A 16,838-nucleotide genomic window follows, 5' to 3' on the forward strand; every position below is an offset into this window, starting at 1 on the left:
AATAAGAAAATAATCAATCCTTGAATGAGAGTCATGTACCGGTGAGTAAAAGGAGAACTCTCACTTCAGGGTTAAAAAATCTCCAAGCGTCAATTAAATCCTGATTATCCACAAATTCTTTAAAGGATCTACTATTGTTCCCAGCAGTAAATCTACATTGTGCCGAACGGTCCATTTTTCCGTCAATCACACTATTGAAATCACCTCGTAAAATTACATGTTCCCCTCTCATCTCCCTCAATAGCGTCGATAGCATCCTAAGAAAAGGGCCACCACCACTACTACACGGACCATAAACAGAGCCAATTGTGACAATTGTGACCAACCTACCCTCATATGTGACATCAATAAGAAGTATCCTCCCCTCATCATCCATCACAACTTTTTCCACCTGAAACATTAGGCCTTTGCGCAGCAGTACACCCACCCCCCCTTGATTGAGAACCATAGCAGTTAAAAAAGGTCTTTGTAAACCATCTATTTCGGAGTAAATGCACTGACTCATTCAACAAATGAGTTTCCTGGATGAGGGCAATATCCGTCTTTTCCCTCCTCAGTCTGTTCAGCACTTCCTTCCTCTTCCTCGGAATATTTTTAGGCCCTTAACATTCCAGGTACATATTCTCAAATCACCCAATGACATTTGAACTCAAATCAAAACCAACCATATTGACCAATCATATTGATCTTGGACAGATCCAAACCAGAAAACTAAAGGGGAGCAAGCAAACTGAAGTATGCAAACACTACAGAACAACACAAAACAAACACAGACATAGCAAACCCATGAACACACAATAGCAAAACAAATGACACACCCTGCAAAACTGTAAGGTGATGTTGAGTGCAGTTATTTACAAAAAACAGCAAAGTCTCGAACTGCAACCACCCCAGAATCCACACCCAATGCATATACAGTGATAATCATAACCAATATTCCACCCCTATAACCCCTAACACTATCCACAAGAGCCCCAGAATAGCATGGAGATCAAAGTAACCCACCAACCTCCCATTAAAAGTATTAACCCATTCAAACCCGCCACATCAATTCCAAAGTGCGTGGCCCAGTAACGACCCCAATAGCATAGAACATATAGAATTCGTCCTTACAATCCCATTAACCCAACTACCCATATTAAATAATAGACAATAGGTGAATGACCACGCTTATGATGTCAGACATCCACTAATACAAATCAGTGAGAGACACTGTATACCGTCAGGCTTAATACCCACGTCAGACCAAATGTCATCTCAGAATCCACAACTGAAGAATATTCCCAGCCCAGGCATAGCAAGGTCCACAGAGAGTCAATTAAACCATTGAAGTCACAAAACACCCATAATCCCCACTCCACCTCCCATAATAACTATGCACAACCATGGTTACCCCCCCCCTCCACCCCAGTGAACCCGAAACAAATTAATCTACCATACCATTACCCACCCAGCTGCCATCAGAATAAAGAAATTCCCATGACCCATCATGTTCTCCCGAAGCCATAACAGTATTAAACACTCTAAACTTTCTAAAGGGACGAGTTTCTTAATTTCTTCCATTTTTTTCTAGATCTACTGATATCTTCAATGTCATTTCTCGGGCGGTATCGATGATCAAAATAGTCCAATCACGTCCACGTTTGTTGGCTATATAGCTCCATTGGACGACAACATTTTTGTTGTCCAAAAACAAACGCGGCTCGTTCCTGACTACTAGGTAGGGTCTCTGATCTTAAATATTCGATCATGATTGAGCCGTGAAGCTCCGTCCGGATTAATCTTTTCTTTAATTGTAACAATTCGTCCCAATTGCTCAGATTAGCTACAAAAGATCCATCTCCCTCGTCTGAAAAAAGTGTGGATTGAGCTAAGAGTTCAAGAACGTATTTATCATTGTAACTTTTTGTGCGTTCTACTGCCATCTTAAGAATGGTAGTGTAGAATGGCTCTTATTCTAGAAAAACCTAATTTATTGATAAATGTAACAATATCTCTCTTACATGGACAGAGGTGCAAACCTCGTAAAAAGACTTTGGGAACAAAGTGGTTAACTAGTGTATAATGATTCAACAGACTGCCAGCCTGCTTAAATTTGTCTTACAGGTATTACCTGAGCAAAACACCACAATACACAGAAGACGACGATGGGGTTAGTTTAACGGCTCAGAGATTCGTCCCCATTAAATAGCTTACATATGTTTCTCAACAAAAAGAATCTCAGGTGCTGATGTGTTGTTGTTATACAAGGCGTCACGAGATAGCTGGTTACCTTTTCTTCCTGGGGAGCGAGGAGATGAGGCTGCCAGTCTGTCGATCATCTTCGCAAGATGAAAAGAGCAACGCGGGGACCGACCCAACACCCTCCTGACAATAACTGACAGGATTGAGCTGAACCAGCTCCCAATGGCACGGGTTGCACTTCTCTGTATTTACGTGACGTCAGGACAGTGTAAACACTGACGGAGAAGGCTAGGTGAAGTCCGCTGTGGTACCAGCTGATCGATGGGCAGTTCTTCGGTATTTCCTTGGTAGTAGAAATGGCACAGATACCGGCAGGACACAAGACTAGTAGAAGGGAACAGAGAAGGCAGATCCTCCAAGAATGAAGGAAAAGGAAGGGGGAAGGAATCAGCACAAACCACCCCAGGACCTGATGATATCCGGAACCAAGAAAGGGGGGAGGACACCAGGAACCCAGGCAGGGACCGACCCAACACCAAGGACCAGGAACCAGTCAGGAAGCCAAGAAGGACGAGGCACCGGGGCAGGACTGGAGCCCAAGGAAACGGGCTGGGCAGGAACACTGGGCAAGGCACAAAAGAGTAACAAAGCAGGAATCGGAGACACAGGCTCCAGGATCGCATACACGGCAACAACCGCGTTGAGACGTGTTGTTTCCGGGTCTGCGAAGGCTATTCATAGCCTGGGACCAAAGCGAGGCTTGGAAAACAAGCCGCTGTCACTGCGCATGCGCGAAACGTCGGATGCTGACAATCGTGCATGCGCACGACATTCACAATGGCTGCGCCCAGGGAGCCGGGAGCCCGGACTGCAGGACGCCGTCGAAGACGCCAACGCGGATACAATCTCCAGGAGGGAGACCGCCGGAGCCGAGGACCCCGACCCCCAGAACAGGTAAGTGGCGCGCGCGGCGTGACAGTTGTGATACCTTCAAGTCGTTAAAATTTCAAGCCTCAACTATCAACAGTTACAGAACTACTCAAGAAAATGTAGCAAAAAACATTTTAGAGAAAATACTTCAAATTTATTAGGTCAATAAGACAATATAATACTAAAAAATCAGTTACTTAAAACAAATCTAAAAAAAGATAGATGCGTAGTGAATTCATTTTAGAAATCAATTCTGATATAACATACAAATCTAACTTGAAAAATTCCAAAAACTATTTTTTTTAAAAAAACCAAACAATTCGGTTTTAAATTTATTCTGCAGTCAGGTATAACATAACGACTGCCTTGTTTCAAGGGTAAATCGCCAACATTATTAAATATACTTATTCTTTGAATCATATTGGAGTTACCACTAGGTTCTAGAAATGCTAATTTGCACCGATTCTAAACACTGTTAATTGTACAGAGTTCATATGCCCAACATGTTTCGTTCTAACATCATCATTCTATTGTTAATGAGCACTTTTTCAGGGGAAACTTGACACAGCAGATGAAAGGTGGAAACTTTCTTTCAAATCTTTAAAGGTTCCACGGCTTAAAGATCTTCTCGACTTCTAAGGATAACAACACACACAGTACAGCTATTAGTGACGCTGTCTACACTATAGCCTTCGCAATTAAGTTTTAATCTTCAATCCATTGGCTTACCGTCAGAATGTAGTTTAGTCTCTCATTCTTCGGTTCAGTAGAAGTGTCTTTTAGATAGACATCCATCTGTTAAAGCAAATTATACACTTCATCAACCACTCAAAAACCCATTGTTTCAAGGTTTACATTAATTGTGTTGCTATCTAGTAACAAACTATTATATTGCCCTCAGAACCAGATACTGCCCTGTGATAAAAAATAGTCGGTAGGTATTGCACTATTGATCTCGTAGGCTCTTATCTACTTAGCAGTGATGCATAACTTTATACAATGTGGTAGCACTCTTGTATAACTTAGTATTAGGAATTGCGGCTCCTGAACCATGAGCTTTTTAGATTTCAATTTTTAATTGGTTGTCTACTTTTTGTTCATTTACCAACTACTGCTAACATTAGTTCTGATCAACATATTTATTTTATAAGAACTTACTTGATTGTCAGGAACACTGCACTCTTAAACTTGTTTACTTCCTCGTACAGCTGGATGAAAAATATGTCTGTGCTTCCGTATTGACTAGTATTGTCATTCTTTGGTGCTGCAGACTTTAAAGTATGTCTCAGACACTCTAAACAAAAAGCAACAACACAGAAACGTCTCGGATCGCATTAAAACGTTCCTTAAAGGTCGTGCATGATAATAGAATCATTAACATTAATCCACTCAGTGTGCGTCTCGCGGTATCACTTATGCTTTACACGGGATGGTTGTGAAATTAACTTTTGAACTGATAATAGGGAAGATAAACCCGCTGTAATAACCTTATCCGCATTAATATTGCAAGCTGCAGACAGATAAACTTGTTATGCGGATGTTGCACACGCGGCCGTAGCAAGGTAAACCGCAATATTACAAGGGTCTAACACATTGCTTACAACCGTCTGCAGGTAATTAACCGTCCATTGGGGAAAACTTTTTTCGCCGAGTCAATATTTCTTTGTGCTCATGAAACTAGAATAGAGCAGCGACCTTCTTCGTTCTACACTTACCTGCGCAGCGTGTTTGTCTTGCTAATGCGGACGGCCAACGTTCGGGTCGGCGATATCTGCCTGGCTCGTAGTGACTTGTGCGGACTCTAGATATAACGCCTAAGCAACCTCACTATTGGTTAAACGTGCTACCCGCGTATGTCTGGTCTTGGCCACGTGACCTATCCTACTGAAGTTCTTAAAGTAAACGCCCATGTCGCAATTATGACCTCGTTGTAGTTCTGCCTTACCCGTCGTGTTTGGAGAAACGCTGATATTCACTACACCGGTACTATTTGCTTATTTTTTCGATTAGCTCTTATTGTCTTGTTTAGAGACACAGTCAGCCCTCAGCTTTGCTTTACCTTTGCTGCTCTAGTGCTTCCACAAGATCCAGGCCGTCCAGGCAATTCCAGGCCTCTCACTGCCTCGCATGATAGATGGAGCTGTGTAAGGCCGAGTAAAGCTGGTTGGGGATCCTTAAGATTACAGATCCGGTTCACTAGCCGGCACACAGCCCCAAGAGGGATTAGAGGAGATTCTTGTGCAGGCCTCCTGCTTATGCAGAGCACCTGCATTTGCAAAACACTGCTCGCCCTTCACGCTCTGGGTTCACCGCTGCGGGCTAGTCTCATAAGCTGTTGGGAGCGTGGCTTGGGTCTGTTTCTCACGCTTCATGCGTTTGCAAAACACTGCTCCCCTTTCACGCTCGGGCTTCAATTATATAACTTGCAAGCCAGGCCTTCAGCTATTATCAGTGCAGAAATCTGGCTCCACGCCAATAGTTCTAGATTGTCAGTGTTTGAGAATACATTTCATTTACAGGCCATGTGTTTACCGCAAAGCACACCAAATACAACGCTGCGTGTAGAGCTTAACCAAATGCAGATTTCAGATACAATAGTTTCCAGACCGTTCCGTTATTGGATCAGTCTGTGGGTTTCGCCACATCTAAGCAAATACAAGGAAACAATGAAAGATCTCCTGTCACAAAGCGGCGGGACGAATCTAAGCTGGTGTAAACACGTCAAGCCCCTACTAATTTAATTGGGTAAAGAAGATTTGTGGCAACAGGTGGGAACAACTGGGTACACGACCAACATCTACAGTAAAGAAACCAATTACAATAACCTCCTCCACAGACTGAGTTCCCATCAACTGAGTCTCATCAAAAATATACCATTCAGCCAAATGCTACGGGTCAAACATATCGTAAGTGACCCTGAGGACTACTCACAGGAACTAGCAGAGATGGGGAAGAAATTCACTGCCTGAGGATATAAAACACAAGAAGTAGAAGCAGCTGCTACCAAAACAGCGAACATACAACATAAGGAACTACTTATACCGAAAGAAAACACCACCACTGGTGTATGTATCTATATTCTCGACCCAGAGCAACAGAATCAAAAATATCAAGAAAAATTGGAGAACCCTAACGTGTGACCTTAGATTGGAACATCTTTTCAAGGAACCCCCTTTGTTTCCCTACCAGAGAAGCAGGAACTTTGGAGACCATCTTGACTCTACCAGACCTCCCATACAAGGACCGAGCACTGCCAGAAAGGAACATGCCCTTGCCTCCACTGCAGAAATTGCGGGTACATCAACAAAGGAAATGCAATCAACCATCCCGTAAAGGAGAAAAGAATTAAATGAAGAGACTATGCTACATGCAATACACCTAAAATGATCTACTCCATCAAATGCCCCTGTGGACTGTACTACATTGGGCAATCAAAGCGGTCAGCCAAGCTTAGGTGGAATGAGCACAGATCGTGTATTGGGAACCAACACCTGAACTCTGCAGTAGCCAGACATTGGCTTGAAAAAACAAACACAACTTATCCCAAATTAGATTCCAAATTCTTGAAGTTGTGACAAGGTAGAACCCACACGAGAATATGAGCAACATACTTAATCTTTGGGAAACCTTCTGGATTGATCACCTCAGAACCCTCACACCCAATGGCATGAATGAGGAGATCGACTATTTGTGTTACATTTGCTACCACCCTTTGGTATCTATTCAGTCATCCGGAACTGAACTATATGACTAAAACTAATGTGGACATTACTTTTATTCTATTGTACATTCCCTTGCAAGACTCTGTGCTGTGGTGCCGTGATTGGGCTCCTTATTAGAATTAGACTTTTTCCATTTACTGTTATGGCACTTCTTTAGTAACTTTCAAACTTCTATAGACTTTGTTTTTCATATACATGGTCACTTAATATGTCCATATGTTGGTTTGTTTTTGCCACCTTTCTGCATGTTAGAACATTTATTTGCATGTTAGAACATTTATTTGCACTATCTTCACCAAAACCCAGCCCAGACTCTCCTGCCCCTCTCCACAGGGGGTCTGGGACACGAGGCACTGATGATGTCATGATGCCTCCCGGTGCGTGACGCTGCAGCGCCCATGGTCATCAGGCGTATACACAATCGGTTGTGTGTGCCCGTGCACGCCACCACTGCGAGCTACACGCCTGCAATTGAAGGTGAGTAACATGCTTATGGCTGCCGGTTCTGCCTGCGTGGCAATCACACACATTTTCTTATACTCTTGCTTGGATCTTTCACAGATTTTACTGCAACAGCCTTCCAGGCATTACATCTAAAAGGTAATTGCCTTAGATGTGCCTTGATTGCACACCTATTTGCTCTTTTGAAATGCTAATAAAGCACTCTGTTACGTTCACAGACACAAAGGTCTGCTAACTAAGGTACAGTGTATTCCATACTTACTTTGTAATTGATTAACTCACCAGGACAGTCTCTCTCTCTCTCTCTCTCTCTCTCTCTCTCGATTTTACTCTCTTTTCTCAATTTTTCCATACACTATATGAACCAATTTGGTATGTATTTGGCCTTCGGATTTTGTTGAAACTGTTTGATCACATATATATGTAAATGCACTTTTGTCTGGATTTACCTCATGAATGCATATACATTAGTGCTCAGCCCTGAAGATGGAGTTTTACTCCGAAATGCATTAGCTATGAGCCCATACCACTAAGGAAGCGGTTTGCCTCCCTTTTTTTTTTTTTTTTTTTTTTTTGCTTATTTTCTTGAGTAATATCTTTTGCGAGACTAATCTAGTACTGGACACTATTTTTATTTCGCAACGCTCCGTTAACAAAGGAAGGATAATTGAGCAGAATACCAATTAGCACACCATATATCGCAGCTTTTTTAATAAGAGCAGCCTGTGAGCATCTGGCTTACTGGGTGGTGTCAACCAGTTCCTTTTACCAAAGATAATAAGCGCCCCTTCTTTAGAAAAGAGTTCAGTTGAAATGTTAAAGAGGTTTAACCGTCCAAGACAGAATTCTACCTCAATCCCATCTCTGGTGGCTTCACAAATCAAGACTGACAAAAATGGGGTAGAAAAGAGACTTTCCCATGTAGAAATGACATCACAACTCAAATGTAACTTATGCAACATTAAAAGGTTATGTAATAACAATACTCGCTGTATCATCAGGCTCAGAACGGTGTCGGTCATTTTAGACATTGCTTAACTTGGCTTCTTTTAACCCTCTACAAAACATGTCCCTGCTGCTGCTTATATCTTTCCATACTGTATAAAAAGAATGAAACCATGTGATCACTCATCAATCAAAAGAATATTTATTTATTGGCGCTTTATTGGTTTGTTTCAATTTCACATATCAGCATTAAACATCTAATATAGGAAAGCAGGACAATATTAATCATTTTTACTAATCGTATATACGAAGATCGATGAATATAGTTAGAAGAGGCTGAATTTGTCATCTCCAGCTTCTTTCATACTGCTCAGCAGACTTCCAGCTCTCAATTACGGTCGTCTTTTATTCATCCCCCCCCCCCCCCGCCAAAAAAAGTCTCTATGAAATGGAAAGTCAGGTTCCCCTGAAGAGAGAACACATTAAGTGTCTTTGAAAATCAATGTGATCAGGACGCCATGCTTTCTCTTTGACGGAGAACCGGCTCTCGTGCAATGGTAATCATGTTCTCCCGGGATGGGACAACCATTTCTGTCGCCATGGACGACAAGTGTTCTCATCGTGGATGCCTTGTTCTCTGCAGAGGAATATTAAAGACAAAATGCACCCATTTTAGGATCAGTGAAGCGGTGGAAGGAACACATCTTTATACTGGATTGCCTACTGTTAGAATATTTCCATTCTAGTTACGTATGTTAAGAAGTGCATTGCCTTAAAAATATAAATGTATGTTTCTTGTGAATGAGGATAGTCAGTCCTCTTAATGCTTTGCTTATGGGCACTATGGAATTGTGCTCCAACCCATTTTAGGAAAATGCATTTCCTGCAACATCAGTGCATGCATCCTAGACTTTATATAACACATGAGTAATCACGTCTCATTGGCCAACTGGATAACAGAGATGACGTCCAGAGCTTCCTGGGAATGAGTTACATACAGAATTCCATGACACGTATTCAATAAATCAACATGTGGACAATTCTTGCAAGCTACTTCCGCTAACGATTCTGCACAATAAACTATTTGTTTTTTTAATATAATATGGAGACTTCATTTTACAAGCCCCTATTTCCTTGCTGAATAACAATTGTGAGGACGGACTTATGTATTACGCTAATTCCGTAACTGTATCCAAGGGTGACACTACTGTGACGAAGAAGATCTTCAGGAACAATGAGCATTGCAGGAAAGACCGCTGTGCCAAGCAGAGAGAGAGCGAGAGACTGGGCACTGGTGTCCCAAGCTCAGAGCAGAGAGAGACCGAGCAATGTTGAGGAGAGACACTGCTGTACCAAACCTTGATATACACTTAGCAGTGCATGAACACTGCTGTATCAAGCCCAGACAGACGCTGAGCAGTGCTGAGACACTGCTGTCTCAAGCATAAAGAAACAGTGGGCTATGTCCAGGAGAGACACAGCTGAACCAAATCTTGTGTTTAGGGTATTGCAACCATGGTTATCATGCTGCAGGAGAGAGGAGACCCCCAGCATCTAACTAGGTAAGAAGTAGGTAACTAGTAAACCTATCAGGAGTTTGTATACACCGATATGCTGTATAGAATAGACAACACAGATAATTATGCATTTACAGATAATTATACAGTGGAAGAATTTGAGCAAGCCAAGAACTTAAAAATTACTCAGAGCACAAGAACTCGATCAGGAATCTAAAGAACAGTGCGACTATAGATTGCAGTAAATAAATATCCACCTAGATGAATGGAACGGGTTCAGACCAATTATCAAAATATTGTTATCAAATGAATTTGTTGCAGGTCACACAAATTTGGCAGATATGTGGAGACTGCAGACGAACATTAGATGTATCATGCAGTGCAGGTAGGACCTTTTACTTTAACATTAGAAAACTGTTAGCATTGCATTGACTCAAACCTAGAAAGTGCCCACTGTGATAATAATTTAGCATTTATATAGCGCTACGAACCCTCAGGTATCTGAGCGCTGCTTATCATTACCCACGGTAAGTGGTGCTCATTTTTTGACCTCGGAAGGATGAAAGGCTGAGTTTGGCCCTGTCGGGATTCAAACCTGCGTCAGCAGGCTCTGCACAGATGTCAAAGTGAGCACTCTACTCGCTGTGCTGTCGGACCGGCTAGAACTGTGAATTTACTAGCCTGCGTCACACACTTAGAAAATTGTTAGCATTGCACTAACTCACACTTAGCAAATTCTGTTGTCCCTGTGTTTCGCCTTTCTCCCTCCTCCCTGGTATCTCAAATCTAGGGGCTGCGGTTTCAGCTTGGGATATCATAAATACCTCGCTACCACATTTACTGTTGCTCAAGTGTTAGGCTTCCATGCTATCCAAGTGCTCCTAGTCTAGGCACCACTGCACTGGGGCGTTCCCCCTCTATCCAGGCGTCCCAAATCTATGCACTGCTATTGCACCCCGAATTCCTACAATTTCTGTTTTCCTTTTGACCCTTTCTCTCTGTCCTTGAGCCCATACGTGGACCTTAATTCCGGAACAGCAAGCCCGCCAGATAAAACCCTCCTCCCATACACTCACCTCTCATATCGCTACGCTCACTCTCTTCTCTACACCAACACACAATTAGAATGCAGCTACACCCCTCGATCAATTTCGGTCTAGCTGCTCACATACGAACACTGCCTCATGAACACTCTGATAAAACGCAGCTAGACCCTTCGAATTTCGGCCTAGCTGCACACATAAGCGTCCTAAACAGGCCTAACGCAGCCAGAACCCAGTTCTGGTGACCATCGCCCTGACTGCACACATTCTACTGATATCAGAATACCACCACACCTAATGCTAGGATGCAGCTACCATTGCGCATTCACTTCAGCTGCATACATAATCGGTGCACCCATGCACCCTATGCCACCTTACTCTCTCAACTGACCTGGACTACGGTCCCCGAGGGCGTTCAACCTACCAGCGCTTTGAGGTCATACCAATGATTAGAGCGCTATATAAATGCCAAATAACATAACAATATTTTTCGATTATGACAAGAATTATCAAAAGTAAATATACATTGCATATTATTTGGAGAACTTTTGGAGTTTTTACATACTTAAAACACATAGTTATGCTAATGCCTTCCTGAATTCTTTTTTCCCTCAACGCAGTCTATGCAGTTTTATTTCTATACAAAATGTGTATCAATATTTTCTTTTATTATTAGACTTATATTGTAAATAAGGCAATAGCCCTGAAGAAGCTCACTTTAGGACAGCTGACTTTCATGCCCTATGTGCTGACACACGTGCAGGCAGAGGTTAATGTGTGGTAACATTAAGTGACAGATTGCTATGAACACTAATAAACTACTGACTTACGAGAAATGATGTATGTAGTGGAACCAAGGATGTTATAGCTATCCTTGTAGAAGCTACGCGTTCTTTTCATTTCTGTGATTTTACTTTTGTCAATGCTACAAGTACATATACACTACAATAAGAAATATATACATCTTTAATTTCTGCGCATTATTCCTGAATTTCCTTTATGTTAGAGTCTATGGGCCTCATTACACGGACGGCGGTAAGGGTTAACTGTCACCGTTAATGGCAACGGTGACCGTTAACCCTTACCGCTGTACTACGAGGTCCCTTAGCGGGTTGGTGCTTTAACGCCTGCTTTTTGCAGGCGTTAAAAACCAACCCCCTAAGGGACCTCGGAGCTAATTACGGCACCGCAAAATTGCGGTGCCGTAATTGGCGCCTTCCCCATTCCCATAGAGCCCTATGGGGCAGAAATGGGAATGGGGAAGGGCAATGGCGGAAGGGGGATTTACCGCCCCACCGACCTTGGAATGGGGCGGTAAATCCCCTTACCGCCAAGGCGGTGCCGGTAATTTACCGGCATGGTCCAGGGTGCTAATAGCACCCTGGATCACCGCCTTCCGTGTAATGAGGCCCTATGTTTGAGGGCAGGCAGCAGGTAATTGGATATGCTGCAAAGTTTTACACTGGATACAATTCAAAACTATATTAATTCGAAGATTAATATAGCGCAATAATAGGACTTATAGAAAGGCCTGCATTTAAGATATTCGATGGTAACCGATGCAACCATAACTCGTGCCCCCACATGTACTGCTCAGACTAACACCCAGGACAAAGATGACATCACATTTAATGGAATCAGAGTAATCGTGGTACCACATAGACCTGTATATATTTACCATTTTAGAATTGTCGGAGCACAAAGTGTATTATCGTGATTGTGTATATATCCTTGAACCTTATTTATATAAAAACTGTGTTTTAACTAATACAGTGTGTAGACATCGTGGGTGTTTGGGGGCTACACTGTACTTAAGAACCAGCCCGCATCACCTCCTGAGAAGCTAGGCCTTGATTACTGGACCATAGCTACCATATAGAGAATCTTGGCTGGGGTCCTCTGTGCCTCTCCTTTGCCATATAGAGAGCAGGAGTACAGACACCCCCTCCAGTCCTTCAAAGTAAGATGTCCAAATGAGCATGTATGGTTCATGGTTACAAACATTTTAATGTTAGGGTGAGTTTTGTTAACCCTGATGTGAGCACCAAGCCATGCATCAGTTATGCATTTAGAGATCCATGCATACAATCCTTTTATCACAGACTTGTTTATCAAATGTAGAGATCTCTGATTAGTCCTATGCAAAGCATAAAGGAATCCTCATTGGTGCTATTTGTCCCCTTTCCCACTCTCAGAGAGGTATTTTGAAAGAGTACAATAAGAGTGTACCAGACTGTCCATCTTGGAATGATAACCTTCTATCAGAAAATAATTCATATGGTAAGTCTAGTATTGCCCCCTTGCGAAAGACAAGTGAGGTGGTATGAACAGAACACCTGCAACACAGGGCCAGGTCAGTGGGCCCTCAGACCCTGATAGGCTGTTCACACCGCAGTGTGCCAGTACGGACAGTTTGAAACTGCATTCAGGCAAGGCCTTCCCCAAGAGCAGGTGACAGAAATAACATGTACTTTGGTGGCAAAAGCTGTGTTTTCACGTTGTACTTGAAATACAATGTAATGAAACCAGCTTCATTTATATAGCAATTATTTATTCATATTGAGGAGGGGGTTTGTCGCATGACAGAGGTGTAGTTTGGGAGTGAGTTGTGCCGGTTAGTGGGGTGCGGGGGTGCATTTTGATGTTTCGCCCTAGGCACCAAGTTGGCTAGAAACTGCCTTGGCCCCCAGTCCCTGGCCCCCACCCCCAGATCCCCACTTACATGCTGCCGGACTCAGCTGCTGTCAGTCTCGTCCTGCTCCCGGGAGGATCCGCAATCCCCCCTCAGAGCTCCCTGTCCAGAAGAGGGGACGCAGGGTGCGGGGAAGGGGGCATCAGAGAAGGTGAAGAGCAGAGCACAGACCTGCGTATCGTAGACTGAGAAAATGCCCGCCTCACAATCTAAGTAGAGGCCCAGGACCCCGGGGGGAGTGCGGGGGCTCAGGCGGGTGGGAGGGGAGGTGTGAGCCCAGTATTTACCACTCCAGAGCCCCACTGTCCAGAGTCCCCCCTCAGGTGGTTCTCTGATCCACTCCTTCCTGGGCACAGACTCGTCACAAACCCCCAGGGACCAGCCCGGGCTGTCCCCCACCTCCACCTCCACCTCCCAGTAATGCCTCCCGGAGCTCAGCCCCTCCCTCCCCAGGACACAGAAGTCATCAGTGAATCTCTGGGGGGTGTCGGGCAGATCCTGGGCTCGGTCTCCGCATCTCACGCTTCTCCCGTCCTCGGACACGATGAGCCGGGGATGAGCAGTGCCAGGATCCAGAGTCACCTCACCTGCAAGAGAGAGAACCACAGCTCAGAAACCAGCCAATCACAGCGCTCAGACAGCCTGTCCATCATACCAAATGGAACTGCAAAGCCAATCACAGCGCACCCACAGCCTGTCAATCACACCAGCAGGGACAGCACAGCCAATCACAGCGCACCCACAGCCTGTCAATCACACAAGCTGGGATATCTCGGCCTCTGGCCGCCAGACACCTGGAGGGGAAATGCGGCTTTCTCGAATCTTAAATGAAACCCGAAGTGACACCCAAATTCCAGAGATAACGGGGAGAACTCTCCCCCTCTCGCCCCCAAAAATTCTCATCACTTCCTCATTCTCCACCTCCATCAGTCTCCTTCATCTCAGGCTAAAGGGGGGGGGGTCTTCAGGTCTGCCAGTAATGGGGGAGAGGGTTCAGGAAGGTTGGGGGGGATGAAAAAGAAGAAACCGAGAGAAGAACGCAAGAAGGGAGGAAAGAGACAGCCAGAGGAGAAAGCGAGAAAGGAAAGGGACAGGCAAGGAGCGAGAGACAACGGGAGGGAGAGGGATACAGAAGAGAGGATCACAGTGAGGCGGGTAGAAGAGATCTGAAGATAAGAGAGAGATGCAGAGAGTAGACAACAGAGCTGAGAAGAGACAGTGAGGCAGGCAAAAGAGGAGAGGGGGAGTGGCTCATAAAAGAGACCAACAGAGAGGAGAGAGAGAGGCGGGTACAAGAGACCTACAGAGAAAAGAGGGCGACGAGACAGCAGAGAAGAGAGAGGCAGATAATAGACAACAGAGCAGCTAAGAGACAGTGAGGCGGGTAGAAGAGAAGAGGGGGAGAGGAAACCGTGAGGAGATTACAAAAGACCTGCAGAGAAAAGAGGGAGACGAGACAGCAGAGAAGAGAGGGAGGCAGAGAGGAAACAGTGAAGAGGCTACAAGAGACCTGCAGAGAAAAGAGGGAAACGAGAGAGCATAGAAAAGAGAGAGGCAGAGTAGAGAGTGGGAGGGAGGGACACAGAAGAGACACAGAGAGGAGACACTGACAGAACGGAGGGGGAGAGAGGAGACAGCTGAGAAGAGAAACAGCGAGGAGGCACTGACAGAACGCAGAGACAGGAAAGAGAGAGCAATAAAGTCAGAGTGAGAGACACGAAAGGGGTACTACCAAAGATGCAGAGAGAGCGCGGAACATGGAGGAAAGGATGAGTGGAAGAGAGAGAGACGTGAAGTGGGAGAGAGCAACATGGACATGATGAGAGGACGAGAGGAGGGACAGTGAACAGGAGACAGGCAGAAGTAGAACAGAGAGACACTTATAATCCCTCTCATATTATTCAGAGAGTTCCACTCCCCACTCTGTGCAGGCAGCCTCGTGATACAGCAAAGTGAACTCTGGGGAAAATCCCCAAAAATCCCCCATTACACCTTCTCATCCGACATCTTTACACACTTCACTCCCGGCCAGAGAGTGACCTGCAGCTCTGCCGAGCAAAGGGGGTGAAGTGGTGAAGAGAGAGCACAGAGACGGGCAGAGAGCAGAGACAGCGACAGGTAGAGAAAAAGACAAACACAGAGAGTGTGACAGGCAGCGATGAAAGAAAGAGGTCGGTCGGAAGGGAGGGGAGAGACTGAGCAGAGATGCACGCGAGAGAGAAACAGTAAGGAGAAAAAGACTAGGAAAGAAACAACAGGAAAGAGAGCGACAGACTAACACAGAGAAACAACAGAGAGAGACAGACTAACATAGAGAAACAGGACAGAGAGACAGATTAACACAGAAACAACAGGAAAGAGAGTGACAGACTAGCACAGAGAAACAACAGGAAAGGGACAGACTAACACAGAGAAACAACAGGAACGAGAGAGGCATACTAACACAAACAAACAGTAAAGAGACAGATGAACAGAGGGGAAAAACAGGAAAGAGAGAGACAGTCTAACGCAGAGAAACAACAGGAAAGATAGAGGCAGCCTAAAACAAACAGACAACAGGAAAGAGACAGACTAACCGTGGGGAAACAGAAAAGAGAGAGACACACTAACACAGAGAAACAACAGGAAAGAGAGAGTGACAGACTAACAAAGAGAAACAACAGGAAAGAGACAGACTAACACGGAGAAACAGGAAAGAGAGACAGACTAACACAGAGAAACAACAGGAAAGAGAGAGTGACAGACTAACAAAGAGAAACAACAGGAAAGAGACAGACTAACACGGAGAAACAGGAAAGAGAGACAGACTAACACAGAGAAACAACAGGAAAGATAGGGGCAGACTAACACAAACAAACAGGAAAGAGACAGACTAACAGAGGGAAACAACAGGAAAGATAGAGGCATACTAACACAAACCGTCAACAGGAGAGTGCATTTTCCTTGTTCCCCTTACAAAATGAAGGTGATCGCTAGCCTCTTGTATAGAGATCAATGATAAACTATGTTCCCTTCCCTTCAGTAAAACTGAAACTAGGATATGGAAACGCGCTCTAGGATTACCACTGTGCGTTCCTATGGATTATTTGCGATTTGAGCTAGTGTTGACTTCACTAAGCTGTATGGCAGATCTAAGAATAGTGGCGCTGTACAGAAAATGTATAGCACCTGGACAGGATCCCTGTACGCTGACTTGGCGGCTATCCTAGAGTCAGGAAGATATAAGGTGGCTAATAAGAAGGGTTGAAACGATTCTCTCTAGCTTGGAGCCAACAATAGAGGACCTCATAAGCCATCCTCACGAAGTAAAAAAGGCTATGTTGAGGGCAGACTGGATAACCAC

The 16,838-nt window shown here is 44.3% G+C and overlaps 2 protein-coding genes across 5 annotated transcripts in view; one reads left to right on the forward strand and one right to left on the reverse strand.

The window, feature by feature from the left end:
• Positions 1 to 16,838, forward strand: part of LOC138521787 (uncharacterized) — a 114,043-nt gene that overhangs the window by 13,812 nt on the left and 83,393 nt on the right. The window lies entirely within an intron of this gene.
• Positions 8,430 to 16,838, reverse strand: part of LOC138521790 (E3 ubiquitin-protein ligase TRIM39-like) — a 132,414-nt gene continuing 124,005 nt past the window's right edge. For 2 of the 4 annotated variants that reach the window (XM_069634876.1, XM_069634878.1), the window contains one exon: positions 8,430 to 8,880. In XM_069634876.1, the coding sequence (XP_069490977.1) occupies positions 8,805 to 8,880 (76 nt within the window). In that variant the 3' untranslated portion in view covers positions 8,430 to 8,804. Of the gene's footprint in view, positions 8,881 to 13,964; positions 14,083 to 16,838 lie in introns of those variants that run through there. The other 2 variants (XM_069634879.1, XM_069634877.1) reach the window with 2 other exon arrangements.

Source organism: Ambystoma mexicanum, chromosome 13, assembly GCF_040938575.1.
Source record: "Ambystoma mexicanum isolate Mex_15411 chromosome 13, UKY_AmexF1_1, whole genome shotgun sequence".
NCBI classification, from domain to species: domain Eukaryota; kingdom Metazoa; phylum Chordata; class Amphibia; order Caudata; family Ambystomatidae; genus Ambystoma; species Ambystoma mexicanum.